Raw genomic sequence first — 18458 nt, 5'->3', positions numbered from 1 at the left:
TCCCGAGACATGTAAAGGCAGCTACCACTCCTAAGCTGCCTTGGGCCTACCCCCTCAATAACGACAACCACACTCTCTCCCATAAGGTCATTCAGCTGGCAGCATTTATTGTTTGGATGCTTATCAATGGGAATATGTCACAAAGAAGAACACAATCCGACAAGTGCCCTGTCGCCATTTATTCTTGCTCAGATCCAACACAGCCGTGCCCCCCCTCTCTCCCCTTGATCAACATTTCGCTCTCCACTTTGCTCCTTACATACAAGACATACGGGAAACCTGAGAACTGAGTCCCATCTGGTTCCCGCACTCTTGCGTCGAACTCCCCGTTTGCGCTTCCATAGTCCCATAATGACCGACGTAGACACCTCCTCCCGCAAGCTTCTCCCCCCTTCCAAACTAACAGCAACTGCCAGCCAGCCCACCATGGCAACAAGATCGAGCGATCCAAAGCGTGCTCCTCCTGAGTCTCCCCGGGGGGCCATGACAAGGAAACGTGCGGCGTCCATCAACACAGAAGAAGCCAACCACCCGAGGATAGAAGACTTGAGCCTGAATACCCCGGGCACTTCGAGCTCCCGCTCGCCCGACCAGACAAAAGACCTCATATGTCTCTGTACTCCTGCTCCAAAGGTTCCGAGACCACGTAACGGTGAGCCCAGCCCTTTTCTCGGACTTGTGTTGCCGGCTTTTCAGCCCTTCTTCTTTCTGTCGTTTCGTGATGGAACTCGGACTCCTCAGTCCTTTGTCCCCTTGACTCAGAACGGAGAACACTAGCCCGTAAAAAAAAGGAAGCACTGACTGACAACCATCTTCTTATAAAAAAGCCTTCATCCTGTATCGACAACACCATCAAGGCCAAGTCGTCGCTCAGAACCCTGGGCTTGCCAACCCGGAGATTTCCAAGATCATCGGGGAGCAGTGGAGAGACGAAGGTGAAGAGCACAAGGACCAGTGGAGGAGACTTGCCGAGGAAGAGAAACAACGCCACCAGCGGCAGTACCCAGATTATCGGTATCAGCCCCGACGCGGAGGAAAGGGGGTAGCGGCAAGACCGTCCTCAACCACGGGGGAAGACCCAGGGCGATGCCAAAAGTGCGGCGGGCGATACATTGCAACACCCCGCACTCCATCGACGCCATTCATACCCCAGACAGCGGCGAGAGCCAACATGCCGTCGTACAGTAACCCCAACCCCAGGGTGATCGAGACGGATCACCTCCGCCACCCGTCCCAAGCCAGCAACATGTCGATGGCGGGAGAGCTAGGCAGGGGACAGAACCCCTACGCGATGGGAGGCTACCACCACCTCCAGGGCATCAGCGAAGAGTACGAGATAATGTCCCCTTCCGACGCCAAACGCCGCCGCTTCAACGTCACCGGCAGCTACCAGGGCATGCCGCCGTCCCCCGAGCCCTACGGCCACGGCCACGGCCCACACCGCCTCCGGCACCCGTCCATCGGCGGGCCAGGCGTCGGGCCCCCAGGGTCCTACGGCCACGGCCCAGGAGGTCTCCTACCGGGCCCTTCGATGCTGACTTCCCGCGCGGGCTCTGGCCCCGGCCCCTCCATGGGCCCGCCCCCGACCCGCTCCTCCGTCTCGTCGTACCCGCACGCGCACCCACACCCCCGCACCCCGACCCCGCGAAGCGGCTCCAGCTTCGATGAGTCCCTCCGCCTACCCCCGCTACAGACGCAGCTGCCTACCGGACCGCACGACCCCGCCCCCCCTACCGGCGGTTCAACCACGACGGTGGGAATAGTGGCGACGACCAGAGCAGCAGCAGCAGCAGCAGCAGCAGCAGGGGCCGGCACGACCTCTGCTCCCCACGGCAGCACCGGCAGCACCGGCAGCAGCAGCAACCTGCGCGAGAGCCAGGCACGCAGCATCGAGGCCATGGTGATGAGCATCGGGTACGGCAACAAGCTCAGGGTGCTGGCGCGGATCAGCCCGCCCCTGGCACCGCCGGGGCCGGCGAGCCCGGCGGTCGAGACGCGGGGCGCCGTCGTCGCCGTCGAGGGCGCGGACGCGGGGCTGGTGGCGAGGGTGGGCGACCTGGTGGAGAGAGCGCTCGTGGCGTCGGGGGAGTGTCATGTGCGGACCTGGCGGGACGGTGATGAGGGCGGAGGACAGGCCCCGGGTGAGGGTGCGGGCGAGGGTGAGGGTGGACAGGGTGGTGCTGACGAGGCTGGGTCTGGTGGTGGTGGCGGTTCAACAAACCTGTTTGGGAGCTACCTGCGGACTATCATGGAGTGGCACGCCAAGTCTGCGGAAATGGTCCGGCACATTACCACGGCGCCGCCGGTGGGCCGGTCGTCTGACGCATCGTCCGCGTCGGCGGCGACTTCCTCCTCGGAGAGCGGCGGGCCCAGCGCCAGCGGCAGCAGCAATAGCGGCGGAGGGGCCACCATCAGCAGCCAGGCCAAGTCGTCGGACGGCGAGGCCGCAGCCGGGGGCCCGACTCAAGTCCCCCCTGTCCCTGCTGGCCCGACGGCGGGGGCGGTGGAGGCGGCGAGCGTCCCGCCGCGACAGGGCCGCATCCCGGTGGCGCTGGTCAAGGGCGGGTTCAGCCTGAGCATCGCGGACCGGTTCGCGTGCCGGGTGCCGATCGCGGACTCGTACGCGCCGGTGGACCACTGGCAGTGGATGGCGACGCTGTGGCGGGGGATCGTGGGGCCGGACCTGGTGGTGTACGTGCGCGGGGCGTCCGAGGAGGAGATGGCCAGGCTGCAGGCCGTCGAGCTCAAGGGGCCCGGCATCATGATGGTGCGGGTGCAAGAGGGCGTGGGCATCGCGGAGAAGACGGAGCGGAGGCTCGGGTTCGAGATTGTCGAGTGGGTGAGGGCTGGATCGTTTTCGTTCAAGGAGGGCTTCTGAAGGGTGTTTTGCTTGTTACCTAACTTTTTCCACTTTGCCTGGGTAGCAGGTGTGTTGGTGAGTTTGCATTTGCTTCTAATTGGCCGGGTTCCCAGATGAGATGGAAGGCAGAGAAGGCAGAGGAGAGAGAGGATGGGGAGGAGGGCGATGGTTCGAACAATCGAAAATCGCTGCTACATGTACACGGCCGAGATAGTATTGACGGATATCAGCAAGAATCCTAGCTCTACGATGATGCTGCCTTGGTTAGAATTTGGCTGGCAAGCTTACAGAAAAGAGAAGAGGAAAAAGGCGGGAAAAAGGAAGCCGAGATTGTTAGACAAGTTATGTATTTTCTACCAATTAAGAAGTATTTATTCCTTTGGTATCAGAGAGATCCGATTGTTGTCATGGAGAAGTCTCAGATCGCAGCACTTGACGCGCCGAGGTGAGACATATCACAGAGCTTGGCTATTGGAGGTGGCCCGAACCCCGAAGAGCTGGTGGAAGAACCATGGCTTACTCTTACAAAGACCCCCCATTTTCGTAGCCCCGCCCTCTGACTTTCCACCCCGCTGGTCCCCCAGCTCCAAGATCGACGGCGCCAAGCACCTCTTCTCGGCATGTAGGAGGAGGAGGTCGCAGCCTCGACAGGTCCGGCAAGTAATGATTGCCTCGTAGTGCCAATGCCGCCGTAGCTTGGGAACCCCCGCCATCATGGAGATTCCCCGGGCCTATCTCGTACTTTATTTTAACACCTGCCTTCCCGATGGGCTTGCCGTGACACCCCCGCATTGGCGTATTCGACTAGCCAAGGAAGCGACAGGGCACCTCTCAAGCAGTCCAGCTAGCTGATGCCTCGCAGTAGATAGAAAATAATACCGAATGCTCTTCTCCTATATGCATCAGTGAGACCCCTTCGGACTTTATTGTTCTTCGAAGTCGAAACCTTCGATCTCAGATTCCAAGATACGCTGTCCAGAAACCTAGCAAGATGCACGCACAATCGTGGCAAGACAGGGCTGCGGCCAAGAGGGCCAGCATCCTAGCCGAAATCCCGGCCGAATGGCGTCTGGCTCAGGCGGACATCGACCGGGCCGAGAAGCAGAGAGTCCTCGTCGGCCCCTTTATGGAGCAGCTCCTAGACCCCGAGACCGTCTCCATCGTCAACCAGGACAGCGTTCCCCTGGTCGAGGCCATCAAGAGTCGCGCCTACACCTCGGAGCAAGTCACGCGCGCCTTCTGCAAGACAGCTGCCGTAGCCCACCAGATTGTAAGTGTCGGGTCCCCCCGTCGGAAGGGAGGACATGGATTCTCACTGGTGCGCCCAAACTTGGTAGGACCCGTGCCTCCTGGAGTTTTTCCCCGCGTCGGCCATCGAGAGGGCCCAGGAGCTGGACCGGTACCTCGCCGAGAATGGCCGCCCGATGGGCCCCCTGCACGGCTTGCCTGTCAGTCTCAAGGACCAGTTCCACGTCAAGGGACTCGACACGACCATGGGTTACGTCGGATGGATCGGTGGCAACCTCGGTTCCAAGGACCCGAGCGAGGCTCATAAGCTAGAGAGTCTGCTCGTCACGGACCTTCTTGCTCTCGGAGCGGTCCTGTACTGCAAGGTGAGTTGGGATTGTCGATGCGGCCCGGAAGTCAGTGGTGCCGTGTACTACGTGGGGTGTACTGACCGATTTACCAGACAAGTGTGCCTCAAACCCTGATGGTGAGTCTTGACCCTAGCACCTACAAACAGTCGACAAAAGGTCTTCCAGTGGTCTCACGCAGCAATAACAGATCGGGGAGACCGTGAACAATATCCTCGGCCAGACATTCAACCCCCACAATCGACTGCTCTCTTCGGGAGGGTCTTCAGGTGGCGAGGGTGCCTTGATGGCTCTCCGGGGGAGCACCATCGGGCTCGGCACCGATATAGGTAGGTACAGACAGGGAGAGCCAGCCATGGCGTTTTTATTTGTGTTTCTGACGAGAGCTAGGTGGATCCGTCCGCATTCCGGCCGCCTTCTCTGGCATATTCTCCCTGAAGCCTACTCCGGAGAGGGTCTCCTATCGCGGGATGGCCAATACTGTGAGCAGCCGGACGGAGCTGATGATAATTCGAACGCCTGCCCGTTTTCTAACGAGTAGCCGCAGAACCCCGGACAGAACACGTATCGGTCGACGGTCGGGCCCATGGGCACCTCCATCGAGGGTGTTGAGCTAATGTTTAGGTCCCTGTTGACTACCGAACCGTGGCTCCGCGACCCGTCAGTCGTCCCCATCCCCTTTCGACAGGACGTCATGGACAGCTACTTGTCGAGAGCTGACAAGAACGGCACCGCAACGGACCGACCACTCAAAATAGGTGTCTTGTGGACCAACAATATTGTCCAGCCCCACCCCCCGGTATCGAGAGGTATCAAGATGCTAGTTGATGCCATCAGGAAGGCCGGACACAAGGTATCATCATCATATCCTGCTCAAGGGTGGCTTGGAGGAAACCGAGAAAGCGGTTGACTGACGAGTTCCAGGTTGTCGACTGGAATCCACCAAATCATGGACCCGCCTATGATACCCATGTGAGATTGCCGAGGATCTACTCTAGTGGCGAAGATGATGACCTAACTCCCTTAACAGCTGTGGTTCATCGGAGCGGATGGCGGTGATGACGTGCATTCCCACCTCGCCCGGTCGGGAGAGCCCGTGATACCGATCGTTGCCCACGCGTATGCCGTCCGCAGGGAAGCAGAGCCCTTGTTGGAGTACCAGAAGCGCACAGTGCAAGGCCTCGAGTATGAAGCAGGGTATTCTGATTACTGGAACTCGACGGCTGAAGACGACGGTAAGTTCAGAATCATAGGGGGGTGGATAGTAGTGTTGCTGGGAGACTGACAGTGACTCTCCTTTCCACAGGACAAATCGTCGACGCCGTCATCATGCCCGTCGCGGCCCACGCAGCTGTAATCCCTGGGCAATACTACGACAACCGTAGGGCTGCCCGCACACCCGCATATGGTCCGGCATGGCGCACCCAATTTTTAGGCTAACCTTTGAGTAGATTATGGAGAGGTGATCAACCTGCTGAACTACAGCGCCGGCGTCATCCCGATCACCAAGGCCGATAAAAATGTCGACGTTCCGAACACGGCGTACCAGCCGAAGAGCAGCGTGGACAAGCTGAACTGGGAATCTTGTGAGAGGACCCTGTCCCCCCGCCCCCCCTCTTGCCACTGCCGAGGCGGCCTTTTTTAATTACTGACGACTCCGTTGGGGCAGACGACGCGGAGGTCTACGACGGCGCACCTGTTGGGCTGCAGATTGTGGGGAGGAAGTTCGAAGAGGAAAAGATCTTGGCTATCATGCAGATCGTGTATGCAGCTCTACAAAAAGCGTAATCCACTCGGATGATGTAGATGTGGAATGTAAAGTATCCACAGGCTCACAGCTTACATGGTATGGATACCTCTAAATGATGCCCTGTTGGGAGTTGAACTTGGGGCAAGGATGATCAATCTCGCTCTTCGGCTCGTTGCAAAGAAGTGCCTGGCTTGTTGCCGTTGTGCGAACTGGCCTGACCTGAGCTGACTCGCCAAGGGGTAACCCCAACTCGTTGACTTTGGTTGGGTTGAACTTTTGAAGACGCAGGAGTTGACGTGGTTGGCGAGTTTGACAAGCTTTTGTAGGCAGCAGGCGTGGTTGGGCGTCTGATGACCAAAGTCGACAAAAGGGATGATTTTCATAAATCATGCCAAGGTCCCATTACCTGATGCCATTAAGTGCTAGCATTCTTTTTACCAAGGAGCATAGAACAAGTGTACTATGCAGTACCATGACTGCGTATCAACCAACGAGTGGATCAGAAAAAAAGGGTCAGCATGGATGTTCAAGACTTGGATGAGCTACCCATAATTAGGAGGGTACCTTGTGCGCACGAGTCAACGGGAAAAGTACCTCCCGTTTCCCTGCGGATCTGGTGAACCCTATAAATACCTTAACCTAAATTGTAGGATCGGACCCGACAGATTTTGATGAGGGCAAGGCATTCAGGGTCGGTGGTCACCAATGCTGGACACAGCGTGGCAGGAAAGTTGCCGTTGTGGAAAAAGTCCCCTGTTCCTAGGTTGACCGAACCTTCGGCTTCAAGAGCGGCACTCGTGGAGTATGACAGTGTAATACGAGCAAGATACATGCTAGTGAGTCCGAAGCTCCACAAATGATGCTTGTGGAAGTGTGAATGCCCTGTTTTCGTCCAGGTTACTGTGCTAGTGCACGAGTTGAATCGCAGATCAGTGCAGAGATCTGGCGAGGAGTTGCATATTTCAGGACACCGTGCGAATAAAAGGGGCCGGGAATTACATAGTATGAGGAGGCTCAGCCGCTGTGGTGATTTACCGGGATCTCCTGCGAGTTACCAGCTGATTGACCAATGGGTCCAAACCAAACCAGCCAACCGATCTAGGCGACAGGGAAATGCAGCTCTGAAACAACGAGAAAAGCCTCGGTCCGCCGTTTTACACCGCAGTCCACTCGCTGGGCACGATGCATCCCTGCATACCAGGGACATCGAACCCAACTGCTGGCCCCTGGACCCTCAGAGTTCCGTCATGTCATTAGTCGGCCGCCGTTTGAGAAGTAGGAGGGATCCGTCAGAAGAAATAATAGCTGGGTAACCCCTTTTCTTTTGCCTCACGCCCACAAAATCAGATCTCAAGCTTCATTGAGAACTCTACTCCACCTCTCGTTTCCTACCTACCAGCCAGGAAACGTCTTTTCCGTCTTTTCCCCTCCGCACCTTTCCCTTTTGATTGCGCGACGCTCGTTCCCCCCCCTCTCGTTTCCCCTCCCCTTCTTTGTTCTACTGCCTCAAAACCGTGACTCTGCAGGTGCGAAGCTCCGACTAGAGTATTTCTTTCACTTCAGGCCCACTTGCATAAACTTTCTTCGCATACAAGCAAGGGTGGAAGCTGGGCTTTGTTCGTTCCAGCACTTGAGTGGGATTTGATATCCCTCGACATTCTTCACGAGCCATCTCAGAGACAACACACCCCCCGATACCCCTCCGTCTACTCGGCCTCGTCCCCACAGTCAGAAGAGGAGCTTCTGGACTGGTCCAGGTCAAACTTGACGATGCCCATACACTCCCCCCGGTCACCGCACAACATGGGTTTCGTGCCGCTTTCCACATCCCACTCCAACAATTACCAAGAGAGCGGGATTCCTCTCACCAACGTACGGAGCAAGGCCAGCTCTACCGGAGTGCGATCCGCAAACCAAGGAGCTTTCCAAAACGTCGACATGAGTGATGGGAATGGGACGGGCGAGAAGCAGGGACTCTTCAGCCGACATGGTGCCGCTGGCCGGAGGAGGCAGCCGAAGGGCATCAAGCGGCACGACACCGATCCGGTTTCCGTGAACGCCATGGGCAGGCTCTACAACAAAATCGTCGGCTTCTCGGTTGTCACTCGATACCTCGTCTATGTCCTCCCAATCGCCCTCTTGCTCGGTGTTCCACTCGTTCTCCTACCTATCACCGGAGACGAGCCGGACGACGGGCGCGATAGGAAGGATCGCATAACCCTCGGTGATGTCAAGGATGACGACGGCAATACCATACACGGCCCCAGCTTGTTCAAACTGTTCCTCTGGATCGAGATCTCCTGGTTGACCCTCTGGGCCGGCAAGCTGGTTGCCCAACTACTTCCTCCCATTTTCATGTTCTTCTGCGGCGTCGTCAGCTCGGGCACCCGGAAATACGCCACTGTCCTGCGCGCGCTGGAGATACCTCTGTCGCTCTTCTTCTGGGCGCTCGCCAGCTGGCTCGTCTTCACCTTCTTCTTCCCGAATGATCGGTTCGGCTGGGTCCTCAACCTCAAGAGGGTCCTTCTCGCCCTCTTCATCTCGTCTGCCGTCCTCCTGGCGGAGAAAACCATCGTGCAGCTCATTAGCATCACGTATCACCAGCGGTCCTTCGCCAATCGTATCAAGCACTCCAAGCGTGAGGTCTATCTCGTGGGTCTCATGTACGACGCTTCGCGGAAGCTCTTCCCCATGTACTGCCCTGAATTCTCGGACGAGGACTACATCATCAACGATAGTATCGATATGATCCTCGCCCGGTCTAAGGGCGGCCATAAGAGGGGTGGTTCTGTCAACCCGATGAAGCTGATCGGTGACGTCGGGCGCTTCGGCGACAAACTTACCTCGGTGTTTGGAAACATTGCGTCCGAGATCACCGGCAAGCAAGTCTTCAACCCGAATTCCGCACATTCCATCGTTGTAGAGGCCCTCGAAAAGGTACGCAGCTCGGAAGCCATGGCTCGTCGGATCTGGATGTCGTTTGTGGTCGAGGACAGGGACTCCCTGTCCGTTGACGACATCATCGAGGTGCTCGGGCCGGACTTCAAGGAGGAAGCTGAGGAGTGCTTTGCTGCCATCGATGCGGACCAGAACGGCGACATCAGCCTGGAGGAGATGGTCCGGAAGATTGTCGAAATTGGCAAGGAGAGGAAGGCCATTGCACACAGCATGAAGGATATCAGTCAGGCGCTGGCCGTTTTCGACAGAATACTTCTCTTCGTTGTCGCCCTGATTGTCATCTTGATCTTCCGTAAGTTACCACCACCTCCACCACTCAACCTCTGTCGGGCAAGTTCTGACATTGTCTTGCAGTTGCCTGCTTCCAGAGCAGCTTCATCACGACCCTTACTACTGCTGGAACGGCCCTGCTTTCGATATCCTTCGTCTTCGCCGTCACGGCTCAGGAGTTCCTGGGCTCTTGCATCTTCCTTTTTGTCAAGCATCCCTTCGATGTTGCCGACCGTGTCGACATCCAGGGCCCCGATAAGCAGCAGCTCATCGTCGAGAAGATCTCCCTCTTGTACACCGTCTTCACCCGCATCGACAAGATGCAGATTGTCCAGGTCCCGAATATCCAGCTGAACAACCTTTGGATCGAGAATGTCACGCGGAGCAATGCCATGAGGGAAATCATCGAGATCAACGTCTCGTACGACACGTCCTTCGAGGACCTGGAGCTGCTCCGAGTCGAGATGGAGAAGTTTGTTCGCGCGCCCGAAAATGCTCGCGACTTCCAGCCAGACATCAACATCAACGTCGGCGGTGTCGGTGACCTTGACAAACTGAACCTCAAGGTAGCAATCAAGCACAAGTCCAACTGGCACAACGACACCGTCCGCGCCACCCGCCGTTCCAAGTTCATGTGTGCGCTCGCCCTGGCCATCAAGCGTATCCCCATCTACGCTCCGGGCGGCGGTGGTGACGCCCTGGGCGGACCCTCGAACCCGGCATACAGCGTCGCCGTCACGGACGCGTTCGCCTCCGAGGCCCGCTCGAGGTCGACCGAGAACAAGGAGGCGGCGCGGATGGTCCCCTCCGCCAGCGCCAAATCCGCTGACGTCGAGAACGTCGAGCAGACGGCGGCCGCAGACCTGAACCAGCGCAACGCGCTGGCCGAGGCCGTCGACGAGTGGGGCTACGACAACACGCTCAACTCGCGCGACGTCTCGTCCGAGCGGCGGCAGAACGACGTCGACTCGATGCGCCGCGACATGCAGTCGTTCAACCGCGAGAGCCAGCGCGGCCGCCGCAAGGCCGGAGAAGGCCTCCCCGCGGCGGCCTTGGAGGAGTACGCCTCTAACACGACGACGAGGACGACGAGCGAAGGGGCCGGCGGCTCCCATGCGACGACGCAATACTCGTCGCGCCACGGCGGACCCTCCTTCGACGTCGAGTCCCAGCCCGGCGACGGTGGTCCGGCCCTGGGGCCCGGCGGCAACCCGGCCACCTACGGCGTCTTTCCGCCCAACCCGGCCGCGTACGGCATCGCCCCTCCCAACCCGGCCGCGTACGGCGTCTTCCCGCCCCAGTCGCGGTACAGCCCGCCCGGGTCGAGCGAGGGCATGATGTCCGCCGCCGCTGTTCCGGCTCCGCCGCCCCCGGCGCTCGGGTATTCGGCCTCGGCTTCGGCTTCGACTTCGAGGGGCCGGAGCGGGACTGTCTCGCGGACGCAGCAGGGTCAGGGTCAGGGGCAGGGACTACCTCCCGGCCAGGGCCGTCCCGGTCCGTCCCAGTACTGATGTGTGGGGTAGATGGGGATACTCACCCGGGCTAGGGTAATTTTACTGAGTAGCGGCTAGTGGGATTTGGTAGGGAGGCTTCGGTGGTCTCAGGCGTTTTTTTGTTCTTTCCGGTGGCTTCATACACATACACACAAATACCTGGGACAAGCTTGCTCTCCCACAAAGACTCAGGAGGAGGGCCCAGGAGCTGGCCGTCGTCGCGTTTGCATTGCATTGCATATAGACATGGGGGAAGGTGGACATCAAATCACATCAAGACGGTAGATGACTACAAGGGGATATTTCTCCGATGTAACGCATACAACCTAGAGATGTAATGTACAGCACAAAGTTGGATTAAGGCCAGCTTTGTGGCTGTTAATGAATGAATGGCAATTAGATACAATACAATACATCTGATGTAGTCCTACTCTGGCCTGGATATTTTGTGATATGATACACCTTCCTTCCTTCTTTTGTTCTAGCTTCATGTCGCCGAGCTGGGAGAGTTGAAATCAGGTTCCTGAGTATTCATATTTGCTTCTTCTACCACCACACACATATGCTCAAGGTCATGTGCTTCGTTACTATTGGGCAGCAGGATGAGGGCAGTGAGCTTCCAAATTTCTAACACGAGCTTCAAGTATTGGCAGCCATCAAACTAAACAACCTGCATGACTAGCCAAACACCATACATTTCCCCTGCAGGTGAATGCCCCTTCCTCCCTACCATTGCAGCATCGGTTAGCATGAAAGGGGAAAGACAAGTTAACGGACAGCCAAAAAAAGGGGGCAAGCCAACCCGCGCGGATATCAAGAACTCTCAAATCGGCTCGACTTTGCCCACTACCTATTCCGGCGAGACGAAAGAGACCCCGAGCAACCTGTATGGATAGTAGTAAAAAAAAAAGGGCTGAAGTGAGGTTTGCAAAGTTTCAAGACGCGCGGTGCATTGTCAAAGACGCGGTTGCGGGCCCTCCCACCGGCCCGATAAGAAAGTGAGCGCGGATGTCTCCGTCGCAGCAGCCCCGTCTTGCGCGGCGAATGCCGTGCCGTGCAGCAGGAGGGGGGCGGGCCCTGAAGCGCCGGCTTAGAGCGGGGGGAGGGGGGAGCCGGGGTAAGATTCTTGGTTAACCCGACTCGGTTTGGGAGGGCACAACAACACTAAACTTCAGGTTCCATTTGGGACTTGGCCATCGTCCGATCAAAGACGCGAACCCGATCGTCGGTGGTCCGGCGGGCTCTGGCCTGGTCGTTTCGACGACGTCATCGCACCGCGTATACAATCAAGACCACCACCCGCATGTCTCAGACATTCCCAGATCATGGCTTGTGGTGGCTTCAAAACGACGCAGATCAGGCCCGGACTGGTATAGCCCGCTGGCCACCTGTTCGTGCGAGAATGCACCACCCCCGCATGAGTGCTGTGACAGATGCGGGCAAGCTGCAGGAGCAACATCCAAAGTTCTGGGGTAGTAGCATGTTAGCGCGCGAGGTGTTGGCCACGACAGACGACGCCGCCATTGAAGCTAGATCTAGGACGTTTTGCATCGAGATTGCAGCGTGCGGCCAAGATGATCGGCCACATTAGCGGCTTGGACGACCTTGCTCGGCTGGCTTGCTCAAAGGCCGATCGAGCCGATCCTTTTGGGAGAGCCATTGGCACCGGGACGACACGGAGTCTTCCACCGGGACTTTGAGACCACCGGTGCAAAGGTCGGCTGTTTTCTGGTTCATGCTACTCCCGCTCCCGCCCCTGGTAGATAAGAGAGGAGATACATAGGATAAAACCTCTCTTATCTGTTTCTCTCTTTGCGAGCACAGATAGCGTTGGGGAGTTTCAGCCTGAGTCCAGTCATCTCCAGAACTTTGACGAGTGATCCCGAGCCATCGCGTCCGCCAATGAGACCTCCAGCTTCCCAGTCCAGTGATAATGGGGCTCGCCCAGCCGCACGGCGGGTCCCGCCGAGCCAGCGGCCTTCTTCGCGGCGTCGAACGCCGCCCTGGTCCTGCCGCGGTACGCCTTTATGGCGGCGACCACGTCGCGCATGCCGGCGATGTCGGCCTTTGTGGGCTTGCGTATTGTGTGGGGCGGGCGGAGGAGCATGGCGTCCCAGGCCGAGTAGAAGATGTACGAGCCAGCAGGCACGCCGGCCGCGATGTGGCTTGGTGAGGCGGGGGCGGCATTGGCACGCAACGCCGGGTCTTGCAGGAGCCGCATATATTCGTTAACGGCTTCGTGTGGGCCTCGTGCGGCGGTGCCGATCCATACCGGAACTGTGAGGTCGTTTCCATTCCAGCTTACGGGGTGATCGACGACGTACTCGTCCTGTCTCTCTCCAGACGGGTAGTGATCCAGTCGGCCCGAATCTGGGGTTCGTGGCTTGGGAGGCGGTTCAGTTTGAATGTCGGAATGTCTCGAAGAGGGCGGTTGTGGCTTGTCTGAGGTCGGCGCAGATCCCCAGCCCAAATCACCGAAAAAGCTGAATTCTTTGGACGAGAGATTGATCAACTGCTCAGGGTCGAGATCTTCCGAGTCCAGGGAGTGGCCGAGCTCTTCGGTCGGATCAGGTTCAAATTCGAGTCGTATGTGTCTGATACCCCTCAGCGTGTTCGGACTGCGTCGTGATGATGGCAACTGGACATCCTGGATCGCTCTCTCCTGCATGGAAACGAGCCTCAACAACCGCAGCAGTTTGCTGACCACAGGCCCTACCGAGTATCGGGGAATGTTTGTCAGGGTCAACGAGTACAGCCGCGGATTCATATCTGGCACAAACACCTGCGGATAGGCCAACTCGACTCTTTCCCTGACGAATGTTTCTGCAAGCCACAGATTGGCCATGGTCACCAAGTTGTCCGTCTCAAGAGTGGGCACTTGAGTCACCAATGAATGGTGAATGCGTAGGACCTGCAGATTCGGCGAGATGACCGGGCGGAAAAGGTGCGCGGCTCCAAGGACAGCTGAGAAGCGTGGATTTTTGGCCAGCCACGGCGGCAGTGTCTGTTTCAGCCCCTGAGCGGCTGCTGAGCTGCACTCGAAATGTCGGAGTTGGCCGGGTGAACTTCTAATCAGTTTCTCCACGCCAGCTGCAGAGAAGGCGTTGCCACTCAGACGCAGGTGAGTGATACCACCGTGGCTGTTCCAGACGTCAAGGCGTCGAACTTCTTCTATGTCTCTGGGAGGGGTTTCCATGGTGCCAGCTAGTGCTTGTTTTATATCCCCGGCAGAGTCTCCCCTGGCGCTTTCCAGTCCGTCATGCCTCATGGACAACACCTCTTGGCCTGGCCTATATGCATTGCGTGTGTATATGGGGGCGTCTGCCATATATCGGTCGGGGTGAGTGAACTCTCGGCTCCATTCCGATTCGCAGATAAACCCAAACGGTCCATATGCGCTGCTGCCAGCGCTCATGGTCAGATCTAGCTTTCCTTCCACGTCAAAGTGGGCAGCAGTCCGCAGGCTGCGAGTCGGAAAACAGAAATGGACCATGTCATTAATAACGGCGTCCGTCAGGCCGTTTCTGCTCAAATCAAGACTCCAGAGTTGTCCTTTAAACGACCTGAAGAGCAATATCGCCGTGCTATCATCCATTTCCCGGCCTTGAGCTTTGAGGACGCGTAGAAAGGGAAGGTTTGCGGGACTGAATGTTGATTGAGCCAAAGCACTCTTCAAGGAACCAGGAGTATCCGAGATGTCAAGATACACGAGGTTCGTCAGATACGGAGAGGCAAAGAAAGTTGCCGCTAGTTGGCTGTGGCAGTGCGGGATACTGAGCATCACAGGAGGCTGGAATTGGGGCGCTTGTAAGGACGCGGGCTCCAGCGGCCTCGAGAGAAGGCCCGGATCAAGGTCGGGATGTCCATCCAGAAGAATGCAGCGCAGCCTAGGGAAGGTGGCTGGCAGGTGGCGGAACGTCGCCGAGACGCTCCGCTCGCCGCCATCTAGATCGAATTCCGAGCTCAAGATGGCGAATCCTCGGAGATCCAAGGATAGTACGAACGAGCGTGTAGCAAGCCGCACCGTCTTGATATGCTTGGGTATGAAGCGATGATACCAGCTAAGATCTGCATAGGATCAGTAATGGCTATCTGGAGAAGATAAGCTATGCTCACCATCGCCGGGGTCTAGCCCCAGCAGACGAACTGTACGGATGGGGTCTATCCAGAGACGGGGAGCGAAGTGGTCGTAGAACCGCCTCGATACAAGACAGAGACGCGTATAGTCCCCCACGAGTATGTAGGGGCCGGCCAGCTCAAGCCAGTCGCAACGACGGACGGCCTCCTGGTAGGAAGGAAGCGATGCCATTGCCCGCCGATGATCATGCCTCAAGCCAAGGAGGTAATTATGTAATGGGTCCTCTCACTCAGCGTGCGGACGTACGGATATGCGCTTCGGAAGACCAATAGCACCGGCTTCTAGCAGCCTCGGCAACCCCGCTTCCTTTTCCCAACCTCGTCGAGATCAGTTGGACCTAGGTATCTTGTTGTCATAGATCTCATGCGAAGAACATAGCGTCGATTATCATAAAACCGATGGAAACATACTGCGGTAGTTCAGTTCCAAGTTCCAAGCCAGGCACCGATGACCAAACCATTGGTTAACAATTGCCAATTCGGGTTAGAGCGAGCGGGTGCCCTCGTTCGGGGCAAGCGAACCGGAAGACACCGGGCGGAATGGGTTGGCTTCCTTGTGGGGCTGACAAGTTTGACAAGGCCCACCCAACGTGACGGGACGGCGCTGCCGTCGGGAGTCGATCAAGGCCCGTCCTCCCCAAACCAAGTGGAAATGCCGGGGTTGAATTGAGAAGCCAAGGAGCGGCCGCATCAATACATTCACAGGAACCGAGTCCAGACCTGCGTCGTTGAAGCTCTGGGAAGGCCTGTCCGCCATGCGATGTCTGGCGGTGCCGGCAAGGAAGTGTCGAGACTGTGTAGGTAATGGATACGCTGAGACAGGAAGAGGGGATTAAGCGTATAGGGAGAAAAAAGGAATGTTTTCGCCCCCCAAACTATTGTGCACGACATGCAAGCTAGAGGACTAGAGGCAGGAAGGAGAAGAAAATGCTGAAGGAGCGTGTTCGCAGGCAAGCCCGTCTGCACTCCGCACGGAATGCAATGCAGTCATCACCGCGGCACGGCGGGTCAGCGTTATGCAACATCAGAGTCGGGTCCCCAAAGACGCCTTCGGTTCTCCTGGACCTGATCTAGATCGCCCCCGTCGACCATTCCACGCGCGAGCTACGGTCCTTGCTTGGCCCTCGATCGCTAGTGCGGCTGTACGTGCACTATCCTATCCACCCGGCAAAATATTTATCACCTTGCGAGATTCTGGACGGGGCCGGTCTCGATATTTTACAGTCTCGACCTACGGAAATCAGCTGGCGGGAACCTTGGCTGTCTCATTAAAACCAGGACTAGCCAGGACTATTCTCTGCTAGACGTGTAACCCTAGGTGGCTCAGGTTACCCAACCTGTGGGGTAAGAGTATGGGCGGGCCTTGGCTAATGCAGGTACACGCTGTTTACTGAAGTGTCAGTGTCATAGAACGACGATGCCTGCAGAAATACAAACCGGGGCATACAATGGGGGGCAGAGAGCAACGGGGGGGCGAGAGATCAGGTGCTTGGACGCAGTGCCGATCACAGATCACAGATCACAGAAGCCACCAACTGAGAAGCTAAGAAGACTCCCGTAGGCAGGTTGTTCCATGAAACAAGGAACTTGTCGTCGAAGCAGAAGCACACAGACACGGTGGCGGTGGCAGAAGCAAAGGTATGGCGCTGTCTCGGTGTGGCCATTGATCTTTTTCATTTGCCCGAATTTTGGGTGCCGCATCTAAGACCTTGTCTTGGACGGACTTTTTGGTGAGATGCAGCAACTGTCATTCTTCGAGGAGGACGGAGGAGCTGGAGTTGTCGACTGTCGAGGCTCAATTAAGCTGCGCAGAAAAAAGCCGTCAGGGGAATGCGTAGTGGTAACCACCGATGGTATCAGGGGAAGGTGTTCTGTTGGGATATATCTATTTGCTGTGTATTTTTCGACAACAATTACTCATACATTATACCATCTATGGCTATGCGAGTCTCTAACAAGAGCCCTGCAGACTCAATAATAAATATCTGGATGCCTTTTGCTTGATCCCGCCCGAGTTCCACCCCGACGCTTCCATCCCCATGTTCCTTCCACCGTTCCATAACTGTTCGTACAATACATAAATAATAATATCCCATAACATTTGCCATAATGATGCCCAATGCAGGTTAACATGAATAAACAACCAAAAGTACCCCCCAATTGTTGTAGATGTTGCGAGGTAATATCCCGCGAAGAATGCCATGTCCGTCCGTCCGTCCGTCCATCCGTCCGACCCGGTCGACGCTACTCGTCCTTGACCGAGTCTCTCATCCTCCCCTTGGGTGGCGCCCGCCGCTTGATCTGTGCCTTCAACTGCGCCAGTTCCCTCGCCGCCGAAGGATGATACTCCACTCTCCCCTTCCTCCCTGGTTTGGCATGAAGCTCGAGGTGTTGCCTGTAGTTATCCGCCCGGTCGAAAATCTTCATTTTGTCCTTGGGGCAGAATTTGCACGGGATCACGGGTTTCTCGGGGTTATGGGCACTGAATTGGTTAGTTTTTGGTTCTCGGATCAAGGTTATATATCAGGTAAAACTTACGTCAAGAAGTGCCTCTTGAGATGCTCCTGCCGCGAGTATGCCTTGCCAGAACACCCCTGGTCGCAGTAGAATTGCCTCGGGGGTATGTTCTTGACAGGGCCGCATATCGGGATAGCCCTGGACGGTTGCCTCGTCCTCCTGAGCCGGGTACGGTTCTTTAGACGGGGCGATTTCTGGACGCTCTGGAGCGCTGCAGCCTTCTGTTGTGCCTCAGATATCTGAAGGTGCCGTCGGGAACTGGCCAGCTGGGCCCTGTATGATGGCGAGGACATGTGATGATGTGAGCGGGCCATGGCATTTGGGTCGTAGAGTGACTGCAGTCTCTGCGGCTCGCCGAAATCTATCGGGGTGTCCCCGGATATCTGGGACCACAACTGGTCCATGGTTTCTGGATCCTCGCCGTCGAGGGTGTGACACGGGCTGGAGAACGGGGCAGAATTGAGGTTGGAGAACGGCAAGAAGTCCATGCCGTGGGGAGGTGTCAACTGGCCATGGAGATGGTGCGAGTCAAGACCCACATCCAGCATAACATTGTACTTGGTCGGGGTGCTGGGGATGCCGTGGAAAAGGAGGTCCTGGTGTGTGCTTGACTTGAAGTCGTATGGGAATTGTGACGAGACTGCAGATGACGGTGGTGTGAGGTCGAAGGAGGATGAATCTGTGTATGAAGAGAACGAGGCATCAAACGCCGAGGTTGACCGGCGGAGTGGTGTTGAACATGCCGAACTTGGCGTGAATGGGTGATATACAGACGAGACATCCGAAAAGCTCGTGTTGCTTGACTGGCAGCCCATGGACTGGGAGCCGACGTCGAAGCTATCGTCCATGCCGAGCTTCAGGTCCATATCGAGAGTGGT

At 57.1% G+C, this 18458-nt stretch overlaps 5 protein-coding genes across 5 annotated transcripts; 3 read left to right on the top strand and 2 right to left on the bottom strand.

Annotated features, from left to right (window-relative positions):
• The first annotated feature begins 116 nt into the window (after positions 1-116).
• Positions 117-2902, top strand: QBC33DRAFT_591211 (HMG box protein). Its single transcript, XM_060431639.1, has 2 exons — positions 117-652; positions 828-2902. Exons 1-2 carry the CDS (start codon positions 352-354, stop codon positions 2876-2878), a joined length of 2352 nt encoding a protein of 783 aa, XP_060281740.1. The 5' UTR covers positions 117-351; the 3' UTR covers positions 2879-2902.
• A 946-nt stretch (positions 2903-3848) lies between these two features.
• On the top strand, positions 3849-6661 carry QBC33DRAFT_475931 (Acetamidase; the record flags this gene model as incomplete). Its single annotated transcript, XM_060425247.1, has 11 exons — positions 3849-4130; positions 4198-4473; positions 4551-4574; positions 4646-4784; positions 4846-4937; positions 5003-5308; positions 5380-5427; positions 5486-5690; positions 5762-5836; positions 5907-6041; positions 6125-6661. The coding sequence occupies 11 exons, from the start codon at positions 3852-3854 to the stop codon at positions 6241-6243; spliced, it is 1698 nt and encodes a 565-aa protein (XP_060281739.1). The 3' UTR covers positions 6244-6661.
• A 1314-nt stretch (positions 6662-7975) lies between these two features.
• QBC33DRAFT_436068 (Mechanosensitive ion channel-domain-containing protein) lies at positions 7976-10488 on the top strand (the record flags this gene model as incomplete). Its single annotated transcript, XM_060424170.1, has 2 exons — positions 7976-9455; positions 9518-10488. Coding segments are annotated over 2 exons (2451 nt in total), but the record flags the coding sequence as incomplete, so codon positions are not given.
• A 2095-nt stretch (positions 10489-12583) lies between these two features.
• QBC33DRAFT_144033 (uncharacterized protein) lies at positions 12584-15391 on the bottom strand. The gene is made up of 2 exons (XM_060422130.1): positions 15043-15391; positions 12584-14994 (listed from the first exon to the last, which is right to left on the bottom strand). The coding sequence occupies exons 1-2, from the start codon at positions 15233-15235 to the stop codon at positions 12782-12784; spliced, it is 2406 nt and encodes an 801-aa protein (XP_060281737.1). The 5' UTR covers positions 15236-15391; the 3' UTR covers positions 12584-12781.
• Positions 15392-17307: 1916 nt separating this feature from the next.
• On the bottom strand, positions 17308-18446 carry QBC33DRAFT_516840 (uncharacterized protein; the record flags this gene model as incomplete). Its single annotated transcript, XM_060426162.1, has 2 exons — positions 17308-17545; positions 17602-18446. 2 exons carry the CDS (start codon positions 18444-18446, stop codon positions 17308-17310), a joined length of 1083 nt encoding a protein of 360 aa, XP_060281736.1.
• Positions 18447-18458: the final 12 nt, after the last annotated feature.

Source organism: Phialemonium atrogriseum (genome assembly GCF_030411735.1).
Source record: "Phialemonium atrogriseum strain 8032-3 unplaced genomic scaffold QBC33scaffold_19, whole genome shotgun sequence".
Lineage (NCBI taxonomy): Eukaryota > Fungi > Ascomycota > Sordariomycetes > Cephalothecales > Cephalothecaceae > Phialemonium > Phialemonium atrogriseum.
This window is presented reverse-complemented; position numbering and strand designations above follow the sequence as displayed.

Bases quoted from the DNA above. Each gene is read 5' to 3' on its own strand.
- QBC33DRAFT_591211 (XM_060431639.1), top strand. From the start codon at position 352: ATGACCGACGTAGACACCTCCTCCCGCAAGCTTCTCCCCCCTTCCAAA. The intron at 653-827 runs GTGAGCCCAGCC...CTTATAAAAAAG, and splicing joins GGTTCCGAGACCACGTAACG to CCTTCATCCTGTATCGACAA.
- QBC33DRAFT_144033 (XM_060422130.1), bottom strand. From the start codon at position 15,235: ATGGCATCGCTTCCTTCCTACCAGGAGGCCGTCCGTCGTTGCGACTGG. The intron at 14,995-15,042 runs GTGAGCATAGCT...GATCCTATGCAG, and splicing joins GGGGCTAGACCCCGGCGATG to ATCTTAGCTGGTATCATCGC.